General features: G+C 49.5%; 1 protein-coding gene across 4 annotated transcripts in view; it reads left to right on the forward strand.

Moving 5' to 3' along the window:
* LOC149372217 (uncharacterized) overlaps positions 1-12291 on the forward strand; it is a 125073-nt gene extending 112782 nt beyond the window's left edge. For all 4 annotated transcript variants that reach the window (XM_089566615.1, XM_089566616.1, XM_089566618.1 and 1 more), the window contains exon 2: positions 2982-12291. In XM_089566615.1, the coding sequence (XP_089422741.1) occupies positions 2982-3357 (376 nt within the window). In that variant the 3' untranslated portion in view covers positions 3358-12291. The remainder of the gene's footprint in view (positions 1-2981) is intronic.
* The last annotated feature ends 13554 nt before the right edge of the window (positions 12292-25845 follow it).

Below are 25845 nucleotides of genomic sequence, written 5' to 3' on the forward strand. Positions count from 1 at the left end.
TTACATTTGGAATACCTCACTTTTCACTAACAAATAAAAGAGCCAACAAAAAGTGAAAGTAGACAGCTCAGGTGGTCGCCTCGAGTTAGGCGCCCATTTGCATTGGGTAGTCACCCTCACGAAACACCTTCGTTAAAGCAACCTACCCACGACCTACAAATCTGAACAAGGGTAAAGAGGCGGACAGGCTCAGCCAGCTTACCAATATTTTGCCTAGAGGAGTTGTCTCGCCAAGACAAAAAATGGCCCTCTTGGCAAAGCGTTGGTCAGCTTGCTAAGCCTGTCCGCCTCTTTACCCTTGTTCAAGTTGCTGTTTCGAGGACCATTTTTGCTCTTGTCTATACCATGTCTTCGCGCGCTTCGCAACTCGTACAATCCGTCCGAGATTCCCGTTCTCAGTCTTTGAATCCGTTTTGCTGCTTGGAGCCTGTTCCCCGGCGTGACTTCTCCCGGTCCATCTGTTCAAAGCACACTGTTTTCACAGTGCATTCGCTGTTCCTGGTTTCATGACAAGCAGCAGCTGAGTACGCATTCCCGATGGCTCTCCTTTTTTTTTCTCCACAACGTGTATGAAGCTGCGTATGATACTCGAAAGGAAAGCGCTAACCGAGTTATGAAAGCACTGCAATTGTCAGAGGTATGACTCTGGTTCCATCAACTTATAGTCCACTTATTCAGTACAGAATGCAGTTTTTGCAGTTCTTAGTCTCTGGTTGAGAGAGTGGGTGGATTGCAACCCTTTTGTAAATGCCACCTCATGCTAGTTCAAGTTCATCTGAGGTTCGATAGCGAAAACTCCTTCGCGTCATCTCACCTGGTTCCCGCTCATCTTTCGCTCACCGCATGCGTTGCCGCAGAGTCTACCCTCTGCTGCACGCAAGTGAGCGCCTCCTTGGGCGGCGCCGCCACACAGGCCCCTCCCCCCACCCTCCGCTACCGGTCGGCGCCGCCGGGGAGCGTGCGGAGAATCGCGTGTCTCGAGGTCCTGGCACGCTCACCGGCGGGCCCCGGGCCCATCCCCTCCGCGGCTAGCCGCCGGCGCATTCAAACAGGTCTTCCTCCTTTTATTCTCTCTCCTTTTTTTTTCTCCGGCGGGGAAATTATCGACCGTCCCGGGTTAAATATAGCGCGGCATCGGCTTCGCCTCTCCCCCCTCCCCCTCCCCGCACCCCAACCCGCGCTGCACCGGTGCTGCACCTCAAGCAGGTGGCCGGCCACTCGTCCCAGGGACTAATTTCCCAACTGTCTGCGGCACAGGGCACGGGCCTCCCTCCCCTAGGCCTGCGCGCTCTGTCGGCTTACGCGCCAAAGAGGATCCGCGTGACGAGTGTCCGCCGGCTGAAATAATCGAATGGCACACTGACGCCCGGCACCCTGGGCCGCGCCGAACAAAGGCATAAGGAGTACAGAGCCCCCGAAGAAATTGGCGCGCAGGTCGATGCAGGCGCGCTAAGACGGCGCCTGCGGTCTGTCGCACCGCCACGGGTTCTTTTCTTTGGGTTTCTTCATTCGGGTTGAATGCTATTCAGAGTTGCAGTGCGCTGTGAACAAGTTCGGGCCGTTTACAGTTATGCCAGCAATATCAAATAGTAACGTGAATAGAGGGACTGACTGTGAGGGAATGAGGGACTGACTGGAGTCATTATGAATGCTCTTACGTAAGGTATCCGTTCTCGACAATTATAGCCGGTGCTCTTGTATGCTTGGCAAGCTGTTAAAGTCATCGCGCCTGTCTGAGAACTGTGCGCGCTTATGCGCACACAGATGTGCGCACACAGTTCGCGAGTTGATACAAGCTGAGTAGCGACACATGGTGGGCTTCGTTTTCACACGTTTGTAGAGAACAAAACATATATAATTCGTGTCAGATGGCCGCTTGCGCAAGCAATCGTACCAGGACGAACCAGCCTTCTTTATTCAAGTATTTTTGTTTACTTCGTCATCACTTGTCAGCGATGCTAATTGCGCTGAAGTTAACTTACTAACGCTGTATCAACGTGCGCAGGCAGCGATTTGTCTAGTTTGTCGATTTACTGAACTAACGAAAGATACACCGCCAGGAGTTAGAGAGGCTGACACTTTCACCTCGTTATTAAAACTTATGCCTCAGGCCTATTTGTAAAAAGTTCACCCTACGCATCTTCTTGCGCGATCAAATTCAAGCATCGTACATTAGTTTATCCATTAAAATTCATAGTTTTGAATGCAGGCATTTGATTTTTTCACACAAAAAGAATTTTGTAACATTCTTTTCTACCTCCTGTAATCTCGAAGATGTAAAATGCGACATGTATATTTTTTTACCTTCATCCAAGACCCATTTACTAGTGTGTGAATACGAGATCGGACAGCCGCCGCGGTTGCTCTGTGGTTATGGCGCTCGGCTGTTGACCTGAAAGATGTAGGTTCGATCCCTGTCGCGGCGGTCGAATTTCCATGTAGGCGAAATTCTAGAGACCCGTATACTGTGCGATGCCAGTGCACGTTAAATAACCCCAGGTGATCGAAATTTCCGGAGCCCTTCACTGCGGCGTCTCTCAAGCCTGAGTCGCTTTGGGACTTTAAACTCCATAAACTATTAATCGCGAGATCAGACAGAACGTTTGCATTATTTTCTTCTACATTCCATAGCAGCGATTGACTATGGAAAGCCATTACTGCTGCACGTCTGAAGAGTGTGGGACCCGCCACGGTGGCTCAGTGGTTATGGTGCTCGGCTGCTAACTCGAAAGACGCAGGTTCGATCCCGGCCGCGACGGTCAAATTTCTGAGGAGGCGAAATTCTAGAGGCCCGTGTACTGTGCGGCGGCAGCACACGTTAAAGAATCCCAGTTGGTCGAAATTTCCGGAGCCATTCACTACGGCGCCCTTCACAGCTTGAATCGCTTTGGGACGTTAAACCCCAATAAACCAATAAACCGAACCGAAGCATGTGACTTGTGTTTCCCGCCCTCACCGCTGCACTCGTTTTTTTACCGCAGGCGAGCTCGTTCCCCGATGGACGGCGCGAGTGGCTCCAACTGGACGGGCGGCGGTGTAGAAGGGACGGCCGACCCGCTGTCCACCGGCCCCTTCTCTCCGGTGGCGCCGGCTGCCGGCACCAGCGGCGTCCCGCTGCCGTCGAGCACGACGCTGTCGCCGTACCTGTACCACGGCGGAGGCCGCATCCTCTTCACCACGTCCACGCTGACGCCCGAGGCGGCCCGGTCGCAGTACTACGCCGCCTACGACCCCATGACGGGTCTGCGCATCGCGGCCACGCTGGGCGCCATCATCACGCTCTTCACGCTCTTCCTCATCTACAAGAGCAAGTGCCGGCCCGCCAAGCCCACCGCCGAGCCCCAGGAGGGCGTCTAGTAGGGCGACGCCCACCCCGCCGCCTCCCGCGCCCACGGAACAGTGTGCGAAACGCTCACGCACCGGGTCCCTTAAGCGTGTCTCGCATCGCGCAGGCTTATATCGAATTCCATGCTGGTTGTGCGCGCTACAGAAAGAAAGAAAGGCGCTTATTTAGAAACGCTAATACATTTCGCCAGGGAGCCATCTTGAAGAGCACAGCGGATATCCCATTATTGAATGTCCTTTTTTCAATACTCCTGGCTTGGACCTGTTTTCACCAGGATTGTGGTTATCTCCTTCTGTGACTGGCCGTTAGTTTCCGTCACCGCGTAGCTTACAACAGAGGATCTAGGAAGGGCGTCCTTGCTTGCCGGCGTAGATGGTGACTGTTTATTCAGGTGCTGAAATATCACGATGGCATCTCACTCATTCAAGTGATAGCAGTGTGTACGCTCGTTAGCAGGATCTAGCGTTATGATACAGCTGTCATGTTCACTCAACAGCTTCGGAGTTGCGGTTGCAACGGGTTTCCATTTCGTAGTAAAAAGGCTTCTGGTACTTTCTCAAACGGGACGATCTTACGATAACTGATCACTGGCTCATGAAATCGTTGATAAAATTGTCGTTCATGGTAGATGCTGCGAAACCACACAGTGCGTTCCATATCGTACCGTGTGCCTGGAAGATTCATTTGCTCACGATGCTGCGAGCATTGCCGCTGATTTCGTTGACTACACCAACTGAAGCGACACAAAATTTAGGAGTACAATTTGTTTCCACAGAATAGGGACATTTGTATCTGTACCGAACTCGAGCCACCCTTGCCGTTATATACTGTGTTTAGAAGGTGGTAAAACATCGTGACGGCTCTACACGTTCAATTTTAGACATATAAAACAACAGCGGTTCGCTACTTTTAGCTAACAATTCACTACTGAGCAGCGCGCAGAAGGGACGCATTAGTGATTTTGTAACAAAGACGGAGCTCTGTCAAGTCTCCTGCAGCGAATTAATATCGAAATATAATTTTTGAAAGCCACCAACTACTCACACTAATCATCTTCATGGAGAAAAAGAACAGAGCAGAATGCATGATGCTGTTGACGCGCAAGTTCAGCTGGTCATTGACTGGCGTTGGCCAATCACTAGAACCAGTGAGACGACATCTAATACGAGTCAAGACCACTCACAAATCGAGGCCGGTTACGAACCTACCTTGCGTATCTAAATATTTGTGAATGGGACTTTTTTTCTTTGTTAGTTATGCATTACGCGTGTCGATGGTAGCGAAACTGCGGCACCACTACGGAAATCGCATTGCTCAAACGGATCAGCTGACTGTTTTTCCATTCCTTGCTTCATATGCTCAATTTATTTTCGCATATTGAAACGGTTAGCTCTGTTCTTATACTGGCCTGCCTTCCTTCGAATCCTTGCTTTTTTTTTTCCACAGTTGCCGTATTTATAAAATAAAGCAGAGAGAGTAGACAGCTACGCTACACTGCACTGCCTGTTCGGACCTTAGCGTACGGGAAAACTCATCTAACCGAAGAGTGAAAACAAGGATCCTCAGTCGTCTGAATTTGCATTCCGGTGTTGAGCCCTACGTATTGTCCGCAAAAAGGAAGGAGGTCAGGGGAGGGAGGTGAACTGGTATAGATCGAGCGGTCATATCCTTTGCTAGGGTAAACATCGAGTTTTCCGCCGAGCCTCGAGCGCGCTCAGCACACAACGCGCGTTCGGAATTTAATTATAACGGGGCAGCATAAAAGAGTGCATAGACAGTTTCAATAAAAGTCTGCAATGAATTGCTAGGTTAATCTTTTTGACAGTATTTTAACGCCTGTGTCCTTACAGAGGCACGCTCTCTTGGTGCTTCTCCTATTAGAGTTCACTGTTATGCATCCCTGCGCAAACCCTTGGTACTCCCGAGAAACCATTCGCGCTGCTTATTTTATTGGGTTTTTTGAGGGTCGTGAGATACGTCAGGCGGTCAACTTTTTGTGCCTGCAGTGGTCAGGCGGCTAGGGGCAAGAACTTCGTGGGATCACACGGGTTGGCCCCAGCTTGACGCTTTAGTAAAAATCATTTCACGGGTGAAGAGCGGTGTTACTCATGCGAAGGCACTGCTCATGCATTAAAGTACTACCGCCGAGAAAAAGTGCGGAACGGGCGGGGAGGTAGATGGAGGAGGGTTAGGAAGGAGCTGACTTTGCCGGCATGCATGAAAACATTATAACATCTTTATTTAGAAAGAAATTATGGCTCGTATGCGGAAGCAGACTTTCTCCTTGGCTATGCGTACAGTCCAACTAGTTGAGTAACCAGGGTGCTAACGCAGATCGGTTCAACGACCTCGTCAATCTCTAGAGCTAGGAACTTGCGCTCAGTGCCAGTTGCAATTCATCTAAGGTTTTGTTTTTTTTTTTCATGGTGCTTGAATCTCGCAGGTGTCACTGCAAGATGCCGTAGCCAGGTGTCACAGGCAGGTGTCACAGCCTGTTTTCCTGTGCTCATTGAATTTATAAAAGTTTTTTGCCGTTACAAAGCAACTGAGACCATTCCTATGTTGTTGGCTTGCAAGTAGCTTCTGCACATACGCATGGCAAAGCTACTTGCGAAATCCAACATATGAAGCTCCATAGCTTCTGCACGTACAGGGTCTCTTATGTCAGCTATTATGTGGACTGCCTGCAACACAGAAATTTCGGACAGCTTGGATATAAATAAATGTCGGAATATTCAAATGTCGGAAGAATCAATCAACTGCTGTTGACGAGAAAGCAGTTAGAATGGGAACTCAATATAATATCTTCGTAGATAAGGACCGAATTGTGACAGAGTTACTCGTTCATTCCCGAATTGAGTCATGACAGGTTATGGGTGCCGTGACCATTGATTTCAGTCGGGATGTAATAACACCGTTACGTATTTCCGCATAGCCAAAGCCTGTTTTCCACCTAGTTGTTTACATTGGCCGTTCGCGCTCCACTCGTCCATGATAGTTGATATAACATGGAGTAAAGCAAAGAGCCGGACACAGTTGACATCTATAGTCGGATACAACTTAAGCCTGCAGCGAAGCTTCACCCACATTCAGAAGCGCCGCACCGAATTCGACGACAAAAAAGTAGTCGATAGTTAAAACTTTTCTTGCTACTTGAACAAGAAGCTAATAATAAGAAAAAAATTATAAGCTCTAGAATTTTGATGTCTGGCTTGTTTAATATAGTCAAACACCGAAAAGCTTATTTCATTTACTGTTGTGATTGGCCAGCGTAGTAATAAGGACGCCGTGGACCGTGGCTCAGTGTTATCAACTGGCGTTTTTTTTATTTATTTGTACTTTACTACCATAGGCCTCTCCTCCTGGCGTGCGTGACGAGACGCTCATCTGCCGAGCGAAATTTATGCGCATAAGTCTCTACGAAATCACATCCTGCGCTCTAAACAAAAATGAGTTAAAAGAGAGTGAACTATAGGACAACTTACTCCCTTTTTATTCCCATATAGGCGTATTCATGTGTTTAGAGTGTGTGCAAACAGGGACAGAACACTGCGCGCGCTCTGCGTGCACGCCCAAGGGACCTGGTGCAACGTACTACGCCACGCCCCCTGTCCTCACCCGCAGCGCGTTGTGAGAACAGCCGGGACAGGAACACTGCTTGTGTGTGTGTAAATGTGCGCGTGCGTGCGTGTGTGCGATCAGAGTGTGTGTGCGCATGCTCCTGTGTGACTCAGTGGTCGGTGTGTCACGTGTTTCATGCACACCTACCCCCGCGTTTTTTTGAAAGTGCAGCACGTGTGAACTTGACGAGTGTACTCGTTTGAACGAATTCTCGTGCTCTTGTAACCACGGCGCGGATGGCGACTCTGGAGAGCTGTGCGCACATAGAGCTTCACTGTTCGTGGGCCGTACGTACTAGGTGTATTTGAAAATGGTTTAGGTTGCCACCGATGGAGGTATATTTTTTTAGACGACCTCACTTCATGTAACTTTCGCAACAACTGAACTAGGCTTCGACTGTACAGCGTCAGCGCTTTCTTCGTGCAGAACAAGCCCAACGCAAGCTGCAAAGGATGCATATTTGCCAAACAGTGTCCGATTGTCCAATGAACAAAATCTACATGATCATTCAAGCTTGAAACAAATGACATTGTGAATATTCCGGACGTCGCGTTGTCACTGCACCGTCAAATGATAGTAGTGTGTGGTTATATTCTGTTAGAAGCTGGGCGTAAGCTTAGGCATCGGCGGAACCACAAGCAAACCTTTAAAACACTGCGCATGCCGTCTCTGAGTTTATATGTCGATTCAAAAGCTTGCTTTTTTCAATGTTCTCATGGAAGGCTATACGCGCAGCTTTCTGCGGCGCTCGTTAAAAATCGTTTTTTTTTTCCTCTCACGAACTTTACAATTGGCTTCTCCTCACTAAATAAATGCCTCTCAGTGAAGCCAACTTTGATTTAACCTAGTCGACGCTTTCTTTTTTTTTTCGTTTATCCGGGAGTGAGCGAGAGAGCTGCTCAAAGCACTCTGAACATAGAAAATTTCCTCTCTCAACCGAGCTGGCATTTCTCACGGGAAAAGTCATTTCTGGCTAAAGCGTCCACAGACTCCATCTTGTAAGCCTCGTCTCCTACGCCTGTTTCGCACTGAAACCGCAGTCCCTGAATAGTAATGCCCCCGCTGCAGTAGAAGCAGAAAGAAGCGTCAACTGCATACTTCAATTACGAAACTCCAGCGCACAGGCGGTATAAACCAAACTAACGACAGTATAGTAGACAGGACAAACTACTGGTAATTATCTTTTCCGGATTACGTTCGGGCTCGACAGCGGCGCTCCGTTGGGTTAGTCTCTTTTTATGCAGTAGGAAATAAAAAAAAAATCAACAAAAAGGGCAAACAGCAGCAGTTTGGTTCATAGTATATTATGCAGACAGCTAGACTGCTACATTATCTATTTTCATTGTTCTTACTTTTGTCTTCTGTGCTTTCCTCCTGATCTATTCCGCGCCGTTCCTGCTGCTCGCTAGAGCCTCTGCTTTATCGATCCATGCGCGTCAAACCACGGGGATATAAAGAAAGAAAGGGAAGATGAAAAAAAGCAGACACAAATTAAATCCTATTTCTAGTGTCTCCCTGGTTAATGCGCGCACTTTTTGCTCGTCCCTGCAAACACGGCTCCCCTAATTCCGGTTTTTCCCGCTGCACTCCGTGTTTTAAAACAGTTTTCCACACAAAAACAAAACACCAGAGCTGGCGGCACGTTAAAGGGAGACTTTATAAGCGAGATTCCTAGATTTAAGGCAGCAATAACCTCCTTCCTGACTGATTTGCGAGAGGGAGGGAGTTTTAATAGTCCCTTTCTACCTCTTACGTGCAAAAGCGTCCTGTTTTTATTACGCGGCTCGCTGTCTCGCAGCAGCGCTGTGTAAGAGAATTATGTGCTTTCTAACGAGGGGAACAAAACGAACGTATTACGGACAAACAACGAAGAAAATTTTCGACAAACGCGCGCACTGCGGATGCCTTCCGGGGAGCCCGTTCAGCCGTGTCCACCGCTTTGTATCTTTAATTCGTTTGCCGTCGTTATTCGCGCTGAAGAACTCCTTTTTTCGACCTGATCGCAGTCACCTTTCCAGCTCTCATCTTTGCGTTTTCCTACCATACGGTTAACGTCGGAAATGTTTGCGACCTGTCTGGCGAACCAAAGAGAATTTTTTTTTTGTTTTTGTTTTCTCCTCCCGCACGCTGGATTCGCAGTTTGCAAGCTTACCTGTCGTTCACCGTTGTTTTTTAGAAAACAAGCAAAAGTGGGAGATTTTAAAAAAAAACAGCTACGCATCCCGGAAGAAGACGAACGGCGCTCTATCGGTGCCTATAACAAGCAAGAGAGAGCCAGTCTTCAAATAACAAACACGTCAGGCAAGCCGGGAACGGATATTTTAAAAAAATAAACGAGAAAGCGTAGGCTGACAAAAGTGCGAGTGATGTGTGCGGTTCTGCCGCACAAGATGGAGCGAGCGTTGCTTTGAAAAAGCAAACGGTGAAGGAGAAAAAACAAGGCGCGCCTGACATTCCGCGGCAGCCACAGCAAACGGAGGAATGATATATCCTCTTTGCAACGGAGGAAAAAATACATATATAACTTCCTGCTTGACGTCTGCCGTGGCCACTTCCTCTCTCTCTCTTTCCCTCGCTCTCTCTCTTTCTTCCTCTATTTCTTTCCTTCTTCCTTTCTTTCCTTCTCTTTCTTTCTTTCCTTCTTTCTCTCTTTCTTTCTTAATCTCTCTATTTCTGCGCGTAACTGCTACGTGGCAGAGCTTCCACAGTGATATATACGCAACATCGTTATATTAGAGTGGCTTTCTGAATCATTGCAGTAGGCTTTAAATACGTACGCACAAATGAAAATAAGCCTTTTGGTTTATTTTATCGCAAGGCCACGTACTGCGTCTGTTGTCATTTGTGTTTCTCATCCGGTCCACTGGTGCGCGAATAAATGAATGAAATTAGAGGGCGCTAACACGTTACACGCTCCAGGCCGCCACATCGGGTCAGAGATGGGTCAAGGGGTTAAGTGCGGCGTTACCGAATAAACCAAACCTCAACAAAAAATAATAACAAAGCATGAGAATGTTTCACAACAAAATTGCGCTGACGCCCCTCATCAGGCTCTATTCAGGTTGCAACAGCGCATGCGACGGTGGAGAAAATCATGTGCTTAGATTGCAAGACTACCCTCTCCTTTCTTTGGGCGTGGGTGCGGGCAAATCAAGCGTACGAGCATAGGGAGCAACAAAAATGAGCGCCTTTCCCAGAGTGCTCGTCTCCCGCGAGAAAAAGAAGAAAAAAAGTATGGTAATAATCGCCTCAATCTCGACGAACACGCCTCTGGAGCTGTCGGCGCACGCGACTGAAGGCAGCGGCCGACGACGACCAAGGGAAAGTTATGCAGATTTTTTACGAGCTCGTAAAAGGCAGGCCGCAGCGGTCGTAAACCCGATCCTCCCCTCCTTCTCGCCACACGCTCGGAAAACGCAACAACGCCGCGGGAGACTGAGACATCGTCGCGCCGCGGGAGAAGCCTCTCCGTGCTTCGAGGCAAAGAAGGGGACACGTCTTAAGAGAACGAAGCCACCGGTAGAAAAAGGGGAAGGGACGGTGCAATGGAGGGAGCCCAATCGAGGGGACGAGACGGAGAGGAGCCTGGATATCGCGTGACGCCGTAAATTTGTTCCCTGGAACGGCGACACTCGAAAGCGCGTCCGCCCAGCGCGCTCCTTGCTGGCAGAGGCGAACTTCTTCTATACAGAGAAAAAAAAAAACGGCCAACCCTCTTCTTTGTGGTTCATCGAGTGCCGAATCGCCGCCGTTCGCCGTTTCTCCTGCCTGGCTCCCTACACGGTTCTTTCAATGAGGCCTGCCGCCGCTGGCTTCTCCAGCCGTTGTGAAATAGGACACGGAGGAAATGGGTTTCCTGGAAGATTTGGGCGCTTTTAGCCCCCTTTTTCTAGTTGGTGTTCTTTTTAATATTTTTTTATCTTATTTCTTTCTTACGTGCGCATATACTAGGCCCAGCTTATGCATACATAAGCACTACCATACTTGTAACACAAAGCAAATGGCTTTCATGTTGCAATCCTCTGGCCGGATCTGCAGCGGAGGCATATAGTGCGTCCTTTGTCGAGGGACATCTCGTCGTAAAAACTTGCTATTCGAACCACTCGACGAGACTTGAAAGAAAGCATCTGTGCTTCACGAGGTGAAAAAAAAGAACACTTCATCCCTGAACGACAAAATGCCTCTCGGTTACTACGTGTTTGTTATTTTTGAGGAATAATGTTACGGTCGGGGTAATCGCGACGAGCAGTAAATATTACCTCCAGTGCTTCTGTTGAAATAGGCTCATTTTCGGCGCCAGTGTAGTATTCTTGTGCTAAACTTAGGCAAACGATATCAAAACTCAGTGAGCGAAGACCACACACTTTCAGACATTAAATGTTGATGAGTACAAAATCGACTGTTGTGCTTTTTATCAATAGATACATCTTAATAACGGCACATAGCGGATATAATGACAGTAACAAATTTAGCAAGTTTGTCGCTATTCTGTTGTCATCTGCAAGCATGTAATCCTAATGTGGCAAGGCTCGAGATTTAAAAAGCTCTCGCTTTGTCGGATTTGTCGAACGGCCCTTGCCGCAAAATTGTTTTCACTCTATACAAGTGTCATGTTGGGTTGTTAGACAGAAATGCCCTCAATTCATATCGCTTTGCGTGCGATGTTACAGCCAATCTACAAACAGCAAAATCGTTCCACATATCTGCTCAATCCCCAAGGGAGCATAAGGCGATCAGAAGAGAAAAAAGAAGAATTGAGTTAAGCGCCATCCTTTTCGAGATGGCTGCTCAAAATGACCGAAGCTGAAATGGAACCATCGCACGCAGAGCAAAGCGCGAGCAGCCCAGAGTCGCCATCCCTGTCTCATGCTAAGCTAAGCGTCACACCTCACACGTACACTTACCCCGTGCGCAGCAAGAGTTGCGCTAGACCACGTGACATGTATCCGCAAAGAAGCCATTGCACATGCACACACAGTACCCAGCTGAGAACCTGAAAAAAAGAGCGTAAAAGATGAACAAATAACGCTAAAAAGAAAAAGAGTCAGCTCTGCCCAAAATGAGAGCTGCGTATGTATTTTTGTATGCTTGGCCCAACCGACGGTTCTTGGAGATTCTCTTCGTCGTGGTGGTCGTCGTGGCTGTTCCAGAGGCCGACACTCGCCACGTGATGGGGTCCAAGTTCGTGTTACGTCACACTCCGCGCTGATTGTTTTCTTCTGCCTGCGTTGCCATTTGTAACTGTGGTTGTAAAGTTGTTGTTTCTACTCCACGATGACATAGGATGTTCAAGAAAAATAAACGCCTCACGGCTGTTGGGTGTGCTTACGTCTCTTACTCGGCCTGTCTAGTGTCACGACTTCTCCTGCCCATCGTCACTCGCTCCCTTGTTTCGCACTGCCTTTCTTGAATACAAACTGATCTTTTAGCCGTATGAACAGGCATTAGCAACAAACTACAGCCTCATAAAACTTATCTCGCGCAAGTTGTCTCATAAAAGCCTGGTCGTCTCTTTTCAATGTGCTAAACGTTATCTAAACGCTTGCTATCTATAGCGTTTACAGGATCTGTAAGAGAAACTGCATTATGGACATTAACGTGCAAAACAAGTATTCTGAGCAACTATAAGATCGTATATGTGTATTAGAACGGGAGTGGTCTCGAAGCCCTTGTATTCTATCGCCCTTCGTCGTCTTCCTTTTTGTTTTATTTTTGTTCTCTTTTTTTCTAGCCAACCGGAACTACACCTTACTGTGTGAAAGATATATTAGGCATCAGGAAAGAGTTAAAGGTTGCCCGCTACGCATTTAGAAACACGTTGTGGTTCTTATGGTTATAATATTGTTACATTAGGCGGTGCATGCATAAGGAAGGAAGAAGCTCTTGAGTTTTTGTGAAGACGACGACGGTCGAGCAGTGTCGGCTGGTGCCTGCAGTAAACGCCTGTGGTTTTAAAGCCCTGTTTTCCGTGTCCGCTCTCTGCAATCCCAAGCGGAACTACCCCGTAACATCTTGGTGGAGGTGCTTTCGATCCCCCTGGCCACAGCTCCCCGTATTTCTGCGCCAGAAATCTGGATTTGCGCAGTGGACGCCATCTCCCCGAACTCACACCACCGACTGCCACAGTAAGCATGGCTTCCCAGGACACATCTCCCGCTCCGGACACTCCAGCTGCCCACATGGTCTTAACCAAAATCCGCCATCCGCCTATTTTTAACGGCGAAGACAAGACGGATGTTGAAGATTGGCTCGACGAATACGAAAGGTGCGGCAAGAATAACCGTTGGGATGCTAGCATAATGCTCGCAAACATCATCTTTTATCTCGCGGGAACTGCGAAGACCTGGTTTACCAACCACGAACAGGAGATGCCTACTTGGGACATCTGCAAGCAAAAACTTAAGGACTTGTTCGGCAAGCCAATTGGGCGAGCTCTCGCAGCCAAAAACGACCTGGCTACTCGCGCTCAATCGTCAACCGAATCTTACCTTGCCTACATACAGGACGTCCTCGCCCTCTGTCGAAAGGTAAACACCTCCATGACCGAAGCTGACAAAGTAGGCCATATACTTAAGGGTATCGCCGATGACGCATTCAATATACTTATCTGCAAAGACTGCTCTACGGTGGACTCAGTCCTGCAAGTGTGTCGCCGTTTCGAACAGGCGAAGCAGCGCCGCATCGTCCATCGGTTTGCGCGCCTTCCCAACACGGCGACTACATCCTCATGCGACGATCTGCCCACTTTGCAGCCGCCTTCAAGTCAGAATAACCTCACTACCATCGTCCGCAGGGAAATCGAGGCCTTGACTCCTGTTCCACTTACAACACCTCCTGCAGAGGCAACAATAGCTATGATACAGGCTGTTGTCCGCCAAGCATTCGCGAATGTGGGCCTCGTTTGCAATCCTACCACGCCACCTCCTGCATCACAGCCAATACCAGTGGTTGCTGCTGCTACGACAACCCCGCCCTACACACCGCCCTACACACCGCGCTACACCACCCGCAATCCTGCTGAGTGGCGCACGTCTGACAACAGGCCTATTTGCTTCGTCTGTTGTCGGGCTGGCCATACGTCCCGCTATTGTCGCAGCCGCCCGGCTCCCCCCTCTCACCCCTACTACAGCCCTGTCCGCCATGACTATTATGCACCGCGGCGCGTTTCTGTCACCCCAGCACAGCACCGTGCCGAAAACATTTAGCAAGTCCGTCGTCCTTGCCGTTCGCCATCGCCACAGGCCCACCGTTCCCGATCACCTACTCCTCGCCGCAGCTTGTCCCCAACGTACCAAGACCCCTACTCGGGAAACTAGGCGACGCAGCGCCCGGACGTGACGCTGCGTTACCGACCCGGACAGCCAACTGTGTCTCGACCATCGCACCACGCCGCAACCTGATCAATGTCCTCGTAGATAGAGTCCCTGTGCCCGCTCTCATTGACACTGGAGCCCATATTTCAGTCCTTAGTTCGTCGTTCCGCCAGCGCCTCAAAAAAGTTCTTACGCCCGCTAACACCTCTACAGTTCGAGTTGCTGACGGAAACACTGCTGCCATCATCGGAATGTGCACTGCGCGCGTTAGCATCGCCGGCCACCACGTAACTGTGCTATTCGCCGTCCTTACTACTTGTCCTCAAGACGTCATTTTAGGCCTAGACTTTTTAACAGCCCATTCCGCTCTCATCGACTGTTCCTCCGGACTTCTGCGCCTAGCCCTGCCCCATTGTGTTCACGACCCTAGTGCTGACCATTCCCAGCCTCGCCTCCGCTCCAGTACATTTACTCGCCTACCTCCCGAGGCGGCAGTATACGTGCCCATGTCACCTTTTCCCTCCCTTCCTGACGGCGACTACGTTGTCAACCCCATCACCGACGTCACTCTACAACACAGCATCGCCCTACCTCATAACATTGTACACGTCGAGAACAACCTCACCTACATTCCCGTACTCAACTTCAGCATGTCCTCGCAAGTTCTCCCGGAGGGCATTTACCTTGCCGAGCTGTCACCTTTGTCCACATTTACTATTTCTGCAGTGCTGTCCGACCGTCGCGCCGAGGTACCTGCACAGCCTGCCTCGTCACATAGTCCGGAGGACCGCATCTCAGCCATGGTTGCCTCTGATCTGCGTCCCGATCATGCCAGTGCCCTTGCCAGCCTTTTGCGGTCGTACAGCGACATTTTTGATTTCGGTCACGGATTCCTGGGCCAAACGTCCGTCGTCACACATCGCATAGATACTGGAGATGCCCGCCCTGTTCACCGACGGCCTTACAGAGTTGCTCTTTCAGAACGCCATATCATTCAGGAAGAAGTGGACAAAATGTTGGCCAGCAACATTATTGAGCCGTCGAGCAGCCCCTGGGCGTCTCCGGTAGTACTTGTCAAAAAGAAAGACAACAGCTGGAGGTTTTGCGTAGATTATCGACACCTCAACAAGATAACAAAAAAAGACGTGTACCCTCTTCCTAGGATCGATGACGCCCTCGACTGCCTGCATGGTGCCAACTACTTCTCCTCCATCGATCTCCGTTCTGGATATTGGCAGATCTCTGTTGACGAACGAGATCGTGAGAAGACGGCTTTTGTCACCCCGGATGGACTCTACCAATTCAAGGTGATGCCTTTCGGCTTATGTAATGCCCCTGCGACCTTCGAGCGCATGATGGACTCCTTACTACGCGGGTTCAAATGGACCACATGTATGTGCTACCTCGATGACGTCATCGTATTTTCATCAACCTTTGAGGGCCACCTCCATCGTCTTTCGGCTATTCTTGGCGTCTTCCGACGAGCTGGCCTTCAGTTGAACTCCAAGAAGTGTAGCTTTGGTCGCCGGGAACTCAAGATCCTCGGACATTTGGTCAACACCCATGGCATACAGCCGGACCCCGACAAAATTCGCGCTGTAAGTGGTTTTCCTATACCGAAATCTAGCAGCGACGTGCGTAGCTTCCTCGGACTTTGCTCATACTTCCGGCGATTTGTACCAAACTTCGCGGAAATCGCCCGTCCACTCACGCAGCTTCTGAAAAAAGAGGTCTCCTTTTCCTGGGGCCACGAACACTCGGCCGCCTTCGCCGCTCTTATTGCCCACCTCACCCGTCCGCCTGTGTTGGCTCACTTCAATCCATCAGCACCCACAGAAGTACGCACCGACGCAAGTGGTCATGGCATTGGTGCCGTTCTCGCACAACGTCAGCTCGGCTCCCCTCGAGTCATCGCCTATGCCAGCCGACTCCTCTCTAAGGCCGAACAGAATTATTCCATCACTGAACGTGAGTGCTTAGCCCTAGTCTGGGCCATTACGAAGTTCCGCCCTTACTTGTATGGGCGGCCATTCACAGTAGTCACTGACCACCACGCCTTGTGTTGGCTTTCTACACTCAAAGACCCTACTGGCCGCCTTGGACGTTGGGCCTTGCGCCTTCAGGAGTACAATTTTTCAGTAGTTTATAAGTCTGGCCAGTTGCATCGAGACGCCGATTGCCTGTCCCGTCATCCAGTCGACCCGCCAAGTCAACCTGAATGTGACAATGACGATTTCGTGCTCTCTATTTCTGGCTTTTCCAACATTTACCGTGAGCAACGCCAGGACCCTCAGCTTCGCGAAATTATCAGTCGCCTCTGCGCCGATCGCCATGACCCTGCCCTTCGTTTGTTTGTGCTCCGCGACGGCACCTTATACCGGCACAATATGCGACCTGATGGCCCTGACCTTCTACTAGTCGTCCCTCAGCACCTACGCAAAGCCGTCCTTGAACAGCTTCACGACGTTCCGACAGCGGGTCATCTAGGCGTCTCTCGCACATATGACAGTGTGTGCCGTCGGTTTTTTTGGCCAGGCCTCTACCGCACAGTCCGCCGATACGTGGCTGCTTGTGACCGCTGTCAACTCCGGAAAAAGCCATTAGTTTTACCAGCTGGACTTCTGCAGCCGATCGACATCCCCATAGACCCGTTTTCTCGCGTGGGTCTGGACCTTCTAGGGCCTTTTCCGCTCTCCGCATCGGGGAACAAATGGATTGCGGTGGCCACTGATTACACCACACGCTACGCGGTCACACGAGCAATACCAACCAGTTGTGCAACCGATGTCGCTGCTTTCCTCCTCAGCGACGTTATACTCGTCCATGGAGCTCCCCGCCAACTGCTCACCGACCGTGGCCGTTGCTTTCTTGCGCGTATAGTCGACGAGATCCTACGGTTGTGCAACGTTCGTCATTCTTTCACGACTGCCTACCATCCACAGACGAACGGGCTTACCGAACGCCTTAACCGGACATTGACTGATATGCTGTCTATGTACGTGTCTGATGACCACCGCGACTGGGACATCACGCTGCCATTTGTGACATTCGCATACAATTCGTCGCGTCACAACACTTCCGGCTACTCCCCCTTCTATCTTCTATACGGCCGTGACCCTCTGCTTCCATTCGACAGCCTGCTCCCTCCAGTCGCCACTACCAGCTCATATGCCCGTGACGCCATAGCCCGAGCTGACGTTGCCCGCGTTGTTGCTCGCAACCGACTCACAGCCTCCCAGCACTCCCAGAAACGTCGCTATGATTCCTGTCATCGCAACACCGAGTATTCTTGCGGCTCTATCGTGTTGCTTTGGACCCCAGCTCGCCGCGTTGGCCTCTCGGAAAAACTTTTGCCACGATATACAGGCCCCTACCGTATTTTACGACAAGTGACTCCAGTGACCTACGAAATTGTGCCTTTGCATCTCGCACGCCATACTTCCACACCTCGCACTGAGACGGTCCATGTTGCACGCCTCAAGCCGTACTACACGGACCCTGGTGTGGACGCTAGTACGCACCGGGACGGTGCTTTTCAGCCGGCGGGGTAGTGTTACATTAGGCGGTGCATGCATAAGGAAGGAAGAAGAAGAAGCTCTTGAGTTTTTGTGAAGAAGACGACGGTCGAGCAGTGTCGGCTGGTGCCTGCAGTAAACGCCTGTGGTTTTAAAGCCCTGTTTTCCGTGTCCGCTCTCTGCAATCCCAAGCGGAACTACCCCGTAACAATATGTTAGTGCCTCTGCTGACTGGTTATTTCCGCTATAGTAACGTTCCTGAAAGTAGTGGTTACCATTTAAAGAAACTGTAAATGATGGCAACCAGGAATAATTCCTCTTCCCTCTAAACTTCTGTCGTCCCTTCCATCAAGGAACAGCTGAGGTGTCCACTTAGGAACGAGACAGGTACCGCACCGCTTGCTAGGGAGCCTACATGTCGACATGTAGGCTCCCTACCGCTTGCTAGGGTGCCTGGATGCTCGCCCTCGCCCCCGCTCCGTTCAGGGTGGGGACATTCTTTGAAGGACCTGTTGCCGCCTCGACCGGTTTTCGTAGCCGCCGTCCGCCATTGCCTAGCCCACTCTCTGCGGAGCCAGCACGTGTGAACTTCGCGCGGCCGCCTGGCCGTGGTTTCCGGCCCGGAATGCCTGGCTGCTGTGTGCCGCTGTGCTATCACTTTCCGACTGGAGCCGAAGAGAAGACTTCTGTGGATCGCAAAAGTCAAGCGTGATAAGTGGCAGCCGACGAAGGGATCTGAACAAAATGTTGAGACCCAATCTCGAAACTTGCGAACAGCACAAGGAAGCCGCCCAGAAGATGCTCATCTCAAGCTACGCACGGCTGCGGCTGCGCATACACCTTCAAAAGATTGGAGCAAGAACAGTCAGTGGAAACGCAAGTAAGACATGTGCAAGGGCAAGCCTGCCGTGAACTCTGAAATTGTCCTGCAGTGCCCTGTACATCGCCGCAGCATATCCCCATTCATATTACCTTAGTAACAGTGGTATTTTTTTTGCTCCTTTCTTCAATACCATCTCGTCCTGCATTTTTAATTGTTTTCTGTAGTGTATTACCTTGCATTTTTACGCTGCACAGCTCATTTTCCCCTTCGAACTATAACAGCATCCGAATAAAATCCTTCAAAAGTTTGCTCGGTGTGTTCAATATGCCCGTTTTAAACTGTGTATTCGAAGCTAGTGTGAAATTCGCTGCTTAAATTTATTCCCCAAGTCTGACATAAATGCTAGAATTTTCGTTCATTAGGTTACTTCCATTCATTCTTTCAGCAATTGAAGCTCATATCTTAATGTCCCATAATGACAGTTTAGAAAAATAAAATTTTGTCAGCCCGCCTTACCTTGGGAAGGTGCAGCACCTAGAGCTCGATAGGCTAAAGAGAAGCTCACACCATGCGAGTAAAAATCAGTGAACTACGGCATCTGTCATACCGCGAGAATAGAGCGATTCACATCGCATACTTTCTAAGCGAACAATTACTGCACTGTGTTTCGAAGCAAAACACGCTGCATTCGTGAACGATATCATGTCGCAGCATGGGTTGAGCAAAACTGTCCCATTAAAAACTTTAGCTTCCTTGGTCTATTATTTTCTCCTGCTCCCTCTTCAAGTAATTTTATTAGCACGAAACGTGCACGCGGACGAGAAACTAGGGCCATAGTCGTATGCTTGCAGCGCGCTCCCTGAAAGAGGGCTATGCAATGGCGGACGCCGTAGCAGACGACGCGGTTGTCCTCACCCTGAACGGAGCGGGGGCGAGGGCGCGCATCCAGGCACCCTACCGCTTGCTGTCTCGCAGCGCCCTCTGCCTTTTTTTATCGGAACTCATAAACATAAACATAAACTCATAACATAAACATCTAAAACTGAACAGGCCAGATAACGAACAATATCTGCAGTCATCAATACATAATGAATGAACTTGGTACACAAAGAGCATTGACTACGTGGATTTTATCAAGACTGTGACACTTATAGAGAACAAGGCAATAACGTTAGCAAGACTTTGGTGAAAGCGTTGGTTGCTAATGATGCCAAGGTGGCACGCAGACGACACCAGTCACAATTCGGAAGGAATAAATACGAAGTAGCCACTTTAATGTGAGGTGTTGAGAATTTGTGGCAATGATCAATGGACGAAAATAAATGTTAGGAGCATTACTAATAAAGCATCAGCAGCTTCCTGTAGTACAAAAAAAAATTACAAATTAAAGATAGACTAATGTTTCTTCGTGTAAAGGAAGAGAGGGGAATATTTGAAAGTGTTTTATGTTGTACAAGGCCAACAGCCACAATATTCCGCGGACCGGAATTCAGGTAAGGACGGCCGACAGCAGACGGAGATAAAAACGTATGCTAGCAGTAAGTCGAACATAAGGCTAGCCGTCTCTGTCTGCCGTCTCAGCACTCACTGCCTGGAGCGTGATCGGCCTCGTAAGACGCGCAGTTCTTTCGAAGGAAGACGCACCGGCAGCGGTGACTCCCAGACACCTCGCGCGCGCGCGTGAAAAGCAGAAAAGCGGAGAGCGCCATTCATCGCGCGTCGCAGTCCGCCCACCGGCTTCAGCGGAACCTTATCGAACGGTCGGACGGACGGGCGACACGCCTGGTCAAATATGCATGCGCTGCCGTCGTATCCAAACTGCCAAGTGCTCGGTGGTGGCGAAACGGCGCAGAGGTGCGAAGCACGGCCCGCGCGCTGGGAGGGAAGTACGAAGTGGGTGGAGGGGAGGAAAATAGGGGAATGAAGGAAGAGTGCAGCGGAAAAGAGGAAGGACAGAAGTAGCGGGAGAGGAGGATGAGAGATGGATGAAAAAGGCTTGTTGAGGGGAGGGAGTGGTGGAAAGGAGGAACGAGTGTTTCAACGAAAAGGTGCATACGCAAGCGCCCATCCGCACTGGAGCGCGTTTCTGTACGCGCCCGCCAGTAGTTGGAATTCGGCACGAACGCAAATCACCCCCCGCAACGAGTGGTGGTGGACCGGGTAGAGTGCGGCGGCGACCAGGTTTTCGGCTTCATTAGCGGCTCAAATATTAGCATGCAAATGGATCCATCAGCATGCGAGCGAAAATGTTTAGCGCCGACAAAGACTCAGTGCCCAACGTGCGGTGTAGGTATTTAGGCTTTTAACTTTGCCTTTCTTTCTCTTGCCATTCACCCAGCGAGCCTCCACTAGCGCCGTAAGCTGTTCTGATCCAGGGTCTTGTAGTGAACTCTTTCGTCGCATTCATAGTCGGTTGCTATCGAACTGTCCCAGCATTCTTCGTCGCTTGCCGTGAGCTCTGAGTACTCCATCCGATCGAGCGCGGCCGCTTATTTCGAAAAACACAATGGGCTCGCCTGGAAGCGGCATAGAGCAACAATGTTTTGTCGTTTACTATAATATTAAGAGCATTAAAAGTTTATGACTGATTATCACTGATCGATATATTTCTGCAGGCAGCTTTATTGAGGAGCCAACACCGCGCGTTGGCCTTTCAGCGATCTGTCTTGCGCGTCAAATGGCCTTTGACCTTAGGCTTATCCCAAGATCGGTTTCTCGCTTTTTAAAACTACTTTCTTATGTCTTTACTGAAGCCGAGCGCTATACTGCCGGCTGAAGTGCGTTTTTTGTTGGTTTTTTTTTTTGTTTTTTTACGCAGAAGCACATTCTAAGGCTTGTACGCTAGATTTTCGCGAACCCAATTTTGCATCAGAGGTTCAAGCTTAAATCGAATAAACATACAACTTTTTTTTTGTGTTAAGCCATGCCTTGCGTGGTCCACTAAAGTAAAATTTTTCCGGCTATCTCGTCAGTGGTTGACGACATGAAATTATCCGCCTCAGCATCGCCTGCATTCGCTGCGGAACTTGTAGCATTAATTGACAATCGGTGCCTCTAACCAGTCGGCTATCACCACAACGCTGCCTGCAATGTTTCTAGCTGGTATTTCTGCTTATGGTTAAAATCATTTGCTGTTGAGCGGGCCTTGTACATCTCATTTAGAAGTATCTGTCAAATTTCATCATGCTTTACGTATCCTCTGATGCACGAAACGGGCGCATTAAGGTTCGTTTACTGACAACGCTAGTTACCTATGCACAGCGCCTGCCTTCGTATGTCTTTCCTTTCGCCCCTGTCAAAAGTCGCACTGTTTGGTTTATGGGGGTTTAACGTCCCAAAGCGACACAGGCTATGAGGGACGCCGTAGTGAAGGGCTCTGTGTAATTTCGGACCACGTGGGGTTCTTTGATGTGCACTGGCATCGCACAGTACACGGGCATCTAGAACTTCGCCTCCATCGAAATTCGACCGCTAAGGTCGGGCATCGAACCCGCATCCTTCGGGTCAGCAGCCGAGCGCCATAACCACTGAACCACAGCGGCGGTTGTCACGCTGTTCCTTTTCGAAATGTCAAAACATGGTGCAGTACGCATGCATCCCTGTAGGGGGAGCCGTCGCGTTGGCGCAGTGGTTATGGTCCTCGGCTGTCGACCGAAAAGACTCGGGTTCTATCCCGGACGCGGCGGTCGCATTTCTATGGAGCCGAAATGCTTGAGGCCCGTGTACTGTGAGATGTCAGTGCATGTTAAAGAACCCAAAGTGGTCGAAATTATCCGGATTCCTCCACTACGGCGTTTCTCATAGCCGGAGTCGCACTGGGACGTTAAACCTTATAGACCAAGCCTTTAATGGAATAGTCAAGAGCCAGACTCCGTAGCAAGGACCTGACTCGCAAACACTTGCATTTGCATTTTGCCGACAGCTTGAGGTTAACACGGCGCACACAGAAACTGCACGAAGTAAGTTTAGATGCGACCTTGAAAACAAATTTACGGACGCCACTTCTGGCATAAATTATGTAATATTTCGGCAGTGACATCCTTATTACATGATCGCAAGCGTACTCATCTGCCGTCTTAGTAGGTTTCGACTCGTCCCCTGCATAAAGAGTGCTTGTGCTCCACACCGGAATGAAATGAATTCCGCCTACGACGTGCTTCAAGTTCTAGGGCTTCTCATTGATTTTTATGACAAACTTGTGAATGCAGGAAACTCCAATTGCCTCCAAGTGCAAGAGTGCAGTTACAAAACTTTGCGACCACAATGAGAGACTTTCAGTGCCGGAAGAAGTAAAATATCGCTACATGCAAAGATAGGTGGACGTGGAACGTTAGTTATTCTTCAAAGCTGTCCTCTAGAAGAAATTCTTGAACACGAGCCTCCTGCCATCCGAGCATTGTGTTGATGCAAGCAGGTAGGTGCAGTCCTTTCGGGCGACTTCTTTAAATGCTGGACTAAACTTGGTCCTTAGAACGTTTCCATGGATATCAACCGTTACTGTTGTGCCCTTGTAAATCCAGTGATTTAGCACAGTGCTTTCAAGGGGTCAGAAATTCGCGACCATCAATTCTGGAGCTCTGAAGGCAGCCCGGAGTTTCTTCGGCGCCGGTGAGTTCGTGTGTTTTCACTGAGTCTATCGCTGCTTAGTTTCATCCATTGCAACAATTGACGAATCAAAAGCGCCGTTCACAACGTCTCTGCGTATGGTTGCAATGCGTGAATTCCGGTGCTCATCTGTCAGCGTTTTCAGAACCCAATCTGGAAGAAACTTTTCGCCCTTTCAGGGGTCAATGTGCAGTATGATGAGCACAGATCAAACATGGAGACGGTCAGTCGAAGACTCCCCCATAATCATTTCTTCCACTTGAGAAATCACGCCGGCCGACCGGCTGCTCCGTGTCCGAGGCTCCATGGGTTTGCTTTGAGATCAATTTCGGACTTGTTAAAACTGTCGCACCAGCGATAGGCATTTTTTTATTGTTCATGACACTGTCATTGCATGTGGAACTCAAGTGGCAATCAATTTCGACTGGCGTCATTCCCCGGAGTTTGTTTTTTTTATATATAAAAACAGTCAAAACGAAAAGAGAGAATATTAGAAGCTCTTATAAATGAATGCGCCTCGTACGCTAGGACCAGAACAAATCGGTGCAGGGGCCTCTAGTTCGGCGTCAACAGCCTCAATAGCCGCCAATCTCTTTATTCTGGGACTACATCGTGCGCGGCAGTTTGTGCGTAAACGGGCGAATCAGGGCAAACGGCTTGAAAACGATGTGTCGAATTACGAATGACAAACGCCGGACATTTTACAGAACACCGCGCGGAGTCGATTCGATTTCCTGTCCCCAGCCAGACGACGACTGTTTATCGCTGCCGCCATCTCCAATGAGGCGACATCCCTCGCCGCCTCTCACTTTATCTCCGACCTCAATCATCCTCGCGCCTCTGTAAGCGTGGCTGCAAATATGCTTCGCGACGCGCGTGGCGGTGACAATCATGCAGACCTTCTTTTTGCTTTCTCTTCAACTTTTTCTGTCGTTTTCTTTTTTCTCTTTGTGTTCAGGCTTTCCGGTCTTATTCCTTGTTTGTTCCGAAACAGTCGGACCGTGACTGCGGTTCTGTACTCACTCGTTTTTTGTCTTTCATTTTTTGTCCGCGACATTGACTTGCATATGCACCAGACAACACTCAGGTACAAACGCAAGCAAGAAGATTCGCTTCGTAGCGATTGCCGACTTACAAACTGCAGGCGAAGCAACCATTTATTTCTTTTTTTTTTTCGCCTTCTTTTATCGAGCGGTTTTAGACATTCGGCACATTGATCCAATTCGCGGGGACGAATGTGAAAAAAAAAGAAAATATGGTTGTTTTCTAAAGCGATTGCATTCAAGTGACGCCGTACGAGGTTTTCCTCTTCGACAGAAAGAGAGAAAGGAAACAGCTTCAAGAATAATGTCCCAAGACGGCGTGCAGTGACCGCTGTATGGATCGGGAATTCCAGAGCTACGGTTCGCTGTGAACGCTGCGTTCCGTGTCGTTTCGCTTCGCATGCTCTCTCGGCAGTGGTCCAGGATTGGAAACAATCAATAGCTGCTTGGGGCCACGCGGCAAAGAAAGAACTGTCACCCCTGCTGGTTCCCCGTTGGTGCCTTCCAGTGTGTACAGAGACAGCATTGACAATTTGGTGTGGCGGTTGCTTGATATTGATTCCGGTAATTGATTTTTGGCGAGCATGGGCAGAGGTTACCGCAGATTAGCCGCCATGTGGATGCTTAAAAACACCTACTGGGGGACCGTACCTGCTCGTGTTTCTCTTTTTTTTCTCTCTCTCAAGCCGCCATGGTGGCTAGTTGTCATGGTGTTCGGCTGCTGACCCGAAAGACACGGATTCGATCCCGGCCGGGGTGATCGCATTTCGATGCAGACAAAATGTTGGAGGCCTGTATTCTGCGCGATGTCAGTGTACAGTAAAGAACCCCAGATAGTTGAAATTATCCGAAGCCTCACCCTACGTCGTCCATCTTCACTTGAGTCGCCTTGGGACGTTAAACCCTAAAAAGCAAACCAAACTTTTTTCTCTGTGTCTCTTACATATTTTTTTTTTGTTTACAGTGCAGCAACACATGCCCCTAATGAGTAAAGGTGTGCACAAGCTGGCAGAGTTGCATCGCTAGCTCTTGATGGAATGAAGCACGATCATCTGACCATGCGTCATGATCTCTGCATGCGTCTGCACACAATCATGGTCGCCTGCAGACGCACGCATGCAGACAACCAGCGATCGTTTGCATGCGTGAAAGCATATACCTCGCACACAGCACGTACCAGCCAGAGTAAAGCATTTCGCAGGCGCACGGAAAAATTGAGCGGTGGAACAGTGCGCTCAAAGCTATGACTTCAGCGCTGGGCAAAACACAGTGGCTCCTTTTTCTCTTTCCTTCCTTCCTTCCTTCCTTCCTTCCTTCCTTCCTTCCTTCCTTCCTTCCTTTCTTCCCGTCTTTCTTTCCTTCTTTCTTTATTAGCGTGTCAGTCTGCGACAACGAGGAACCGCAAGCGGCAATATGCACCTACCATTAAAAAAGACGCTTTTCATTGTCGCTTGTAGCCTTTCGAAAAAAAACTTGTCACCGGGTCACCCAGTGCTCTTCCTGCCTCTCCTCAGTAAGGGTCAAATGGGGTCAGATCACTACTCGAGCAGTCAGCGAAGAAAGCAAGAGAAAAAAATAC

This window comes from Amblyomma mixtum, chromosome 1 (genome assembly GCF_055824585.1).
Source record: "Amblyomma mixtum isolate Tamu chromosome 1, ASM5582458v1, whole genome shotgun sequence".
Lineage (NCBI taxonomy): Eukaryota > Metazoa > Arthropoda > Arachnida > Ixodida > Ixodidae > Amblyomma > Amblyomma mixtum.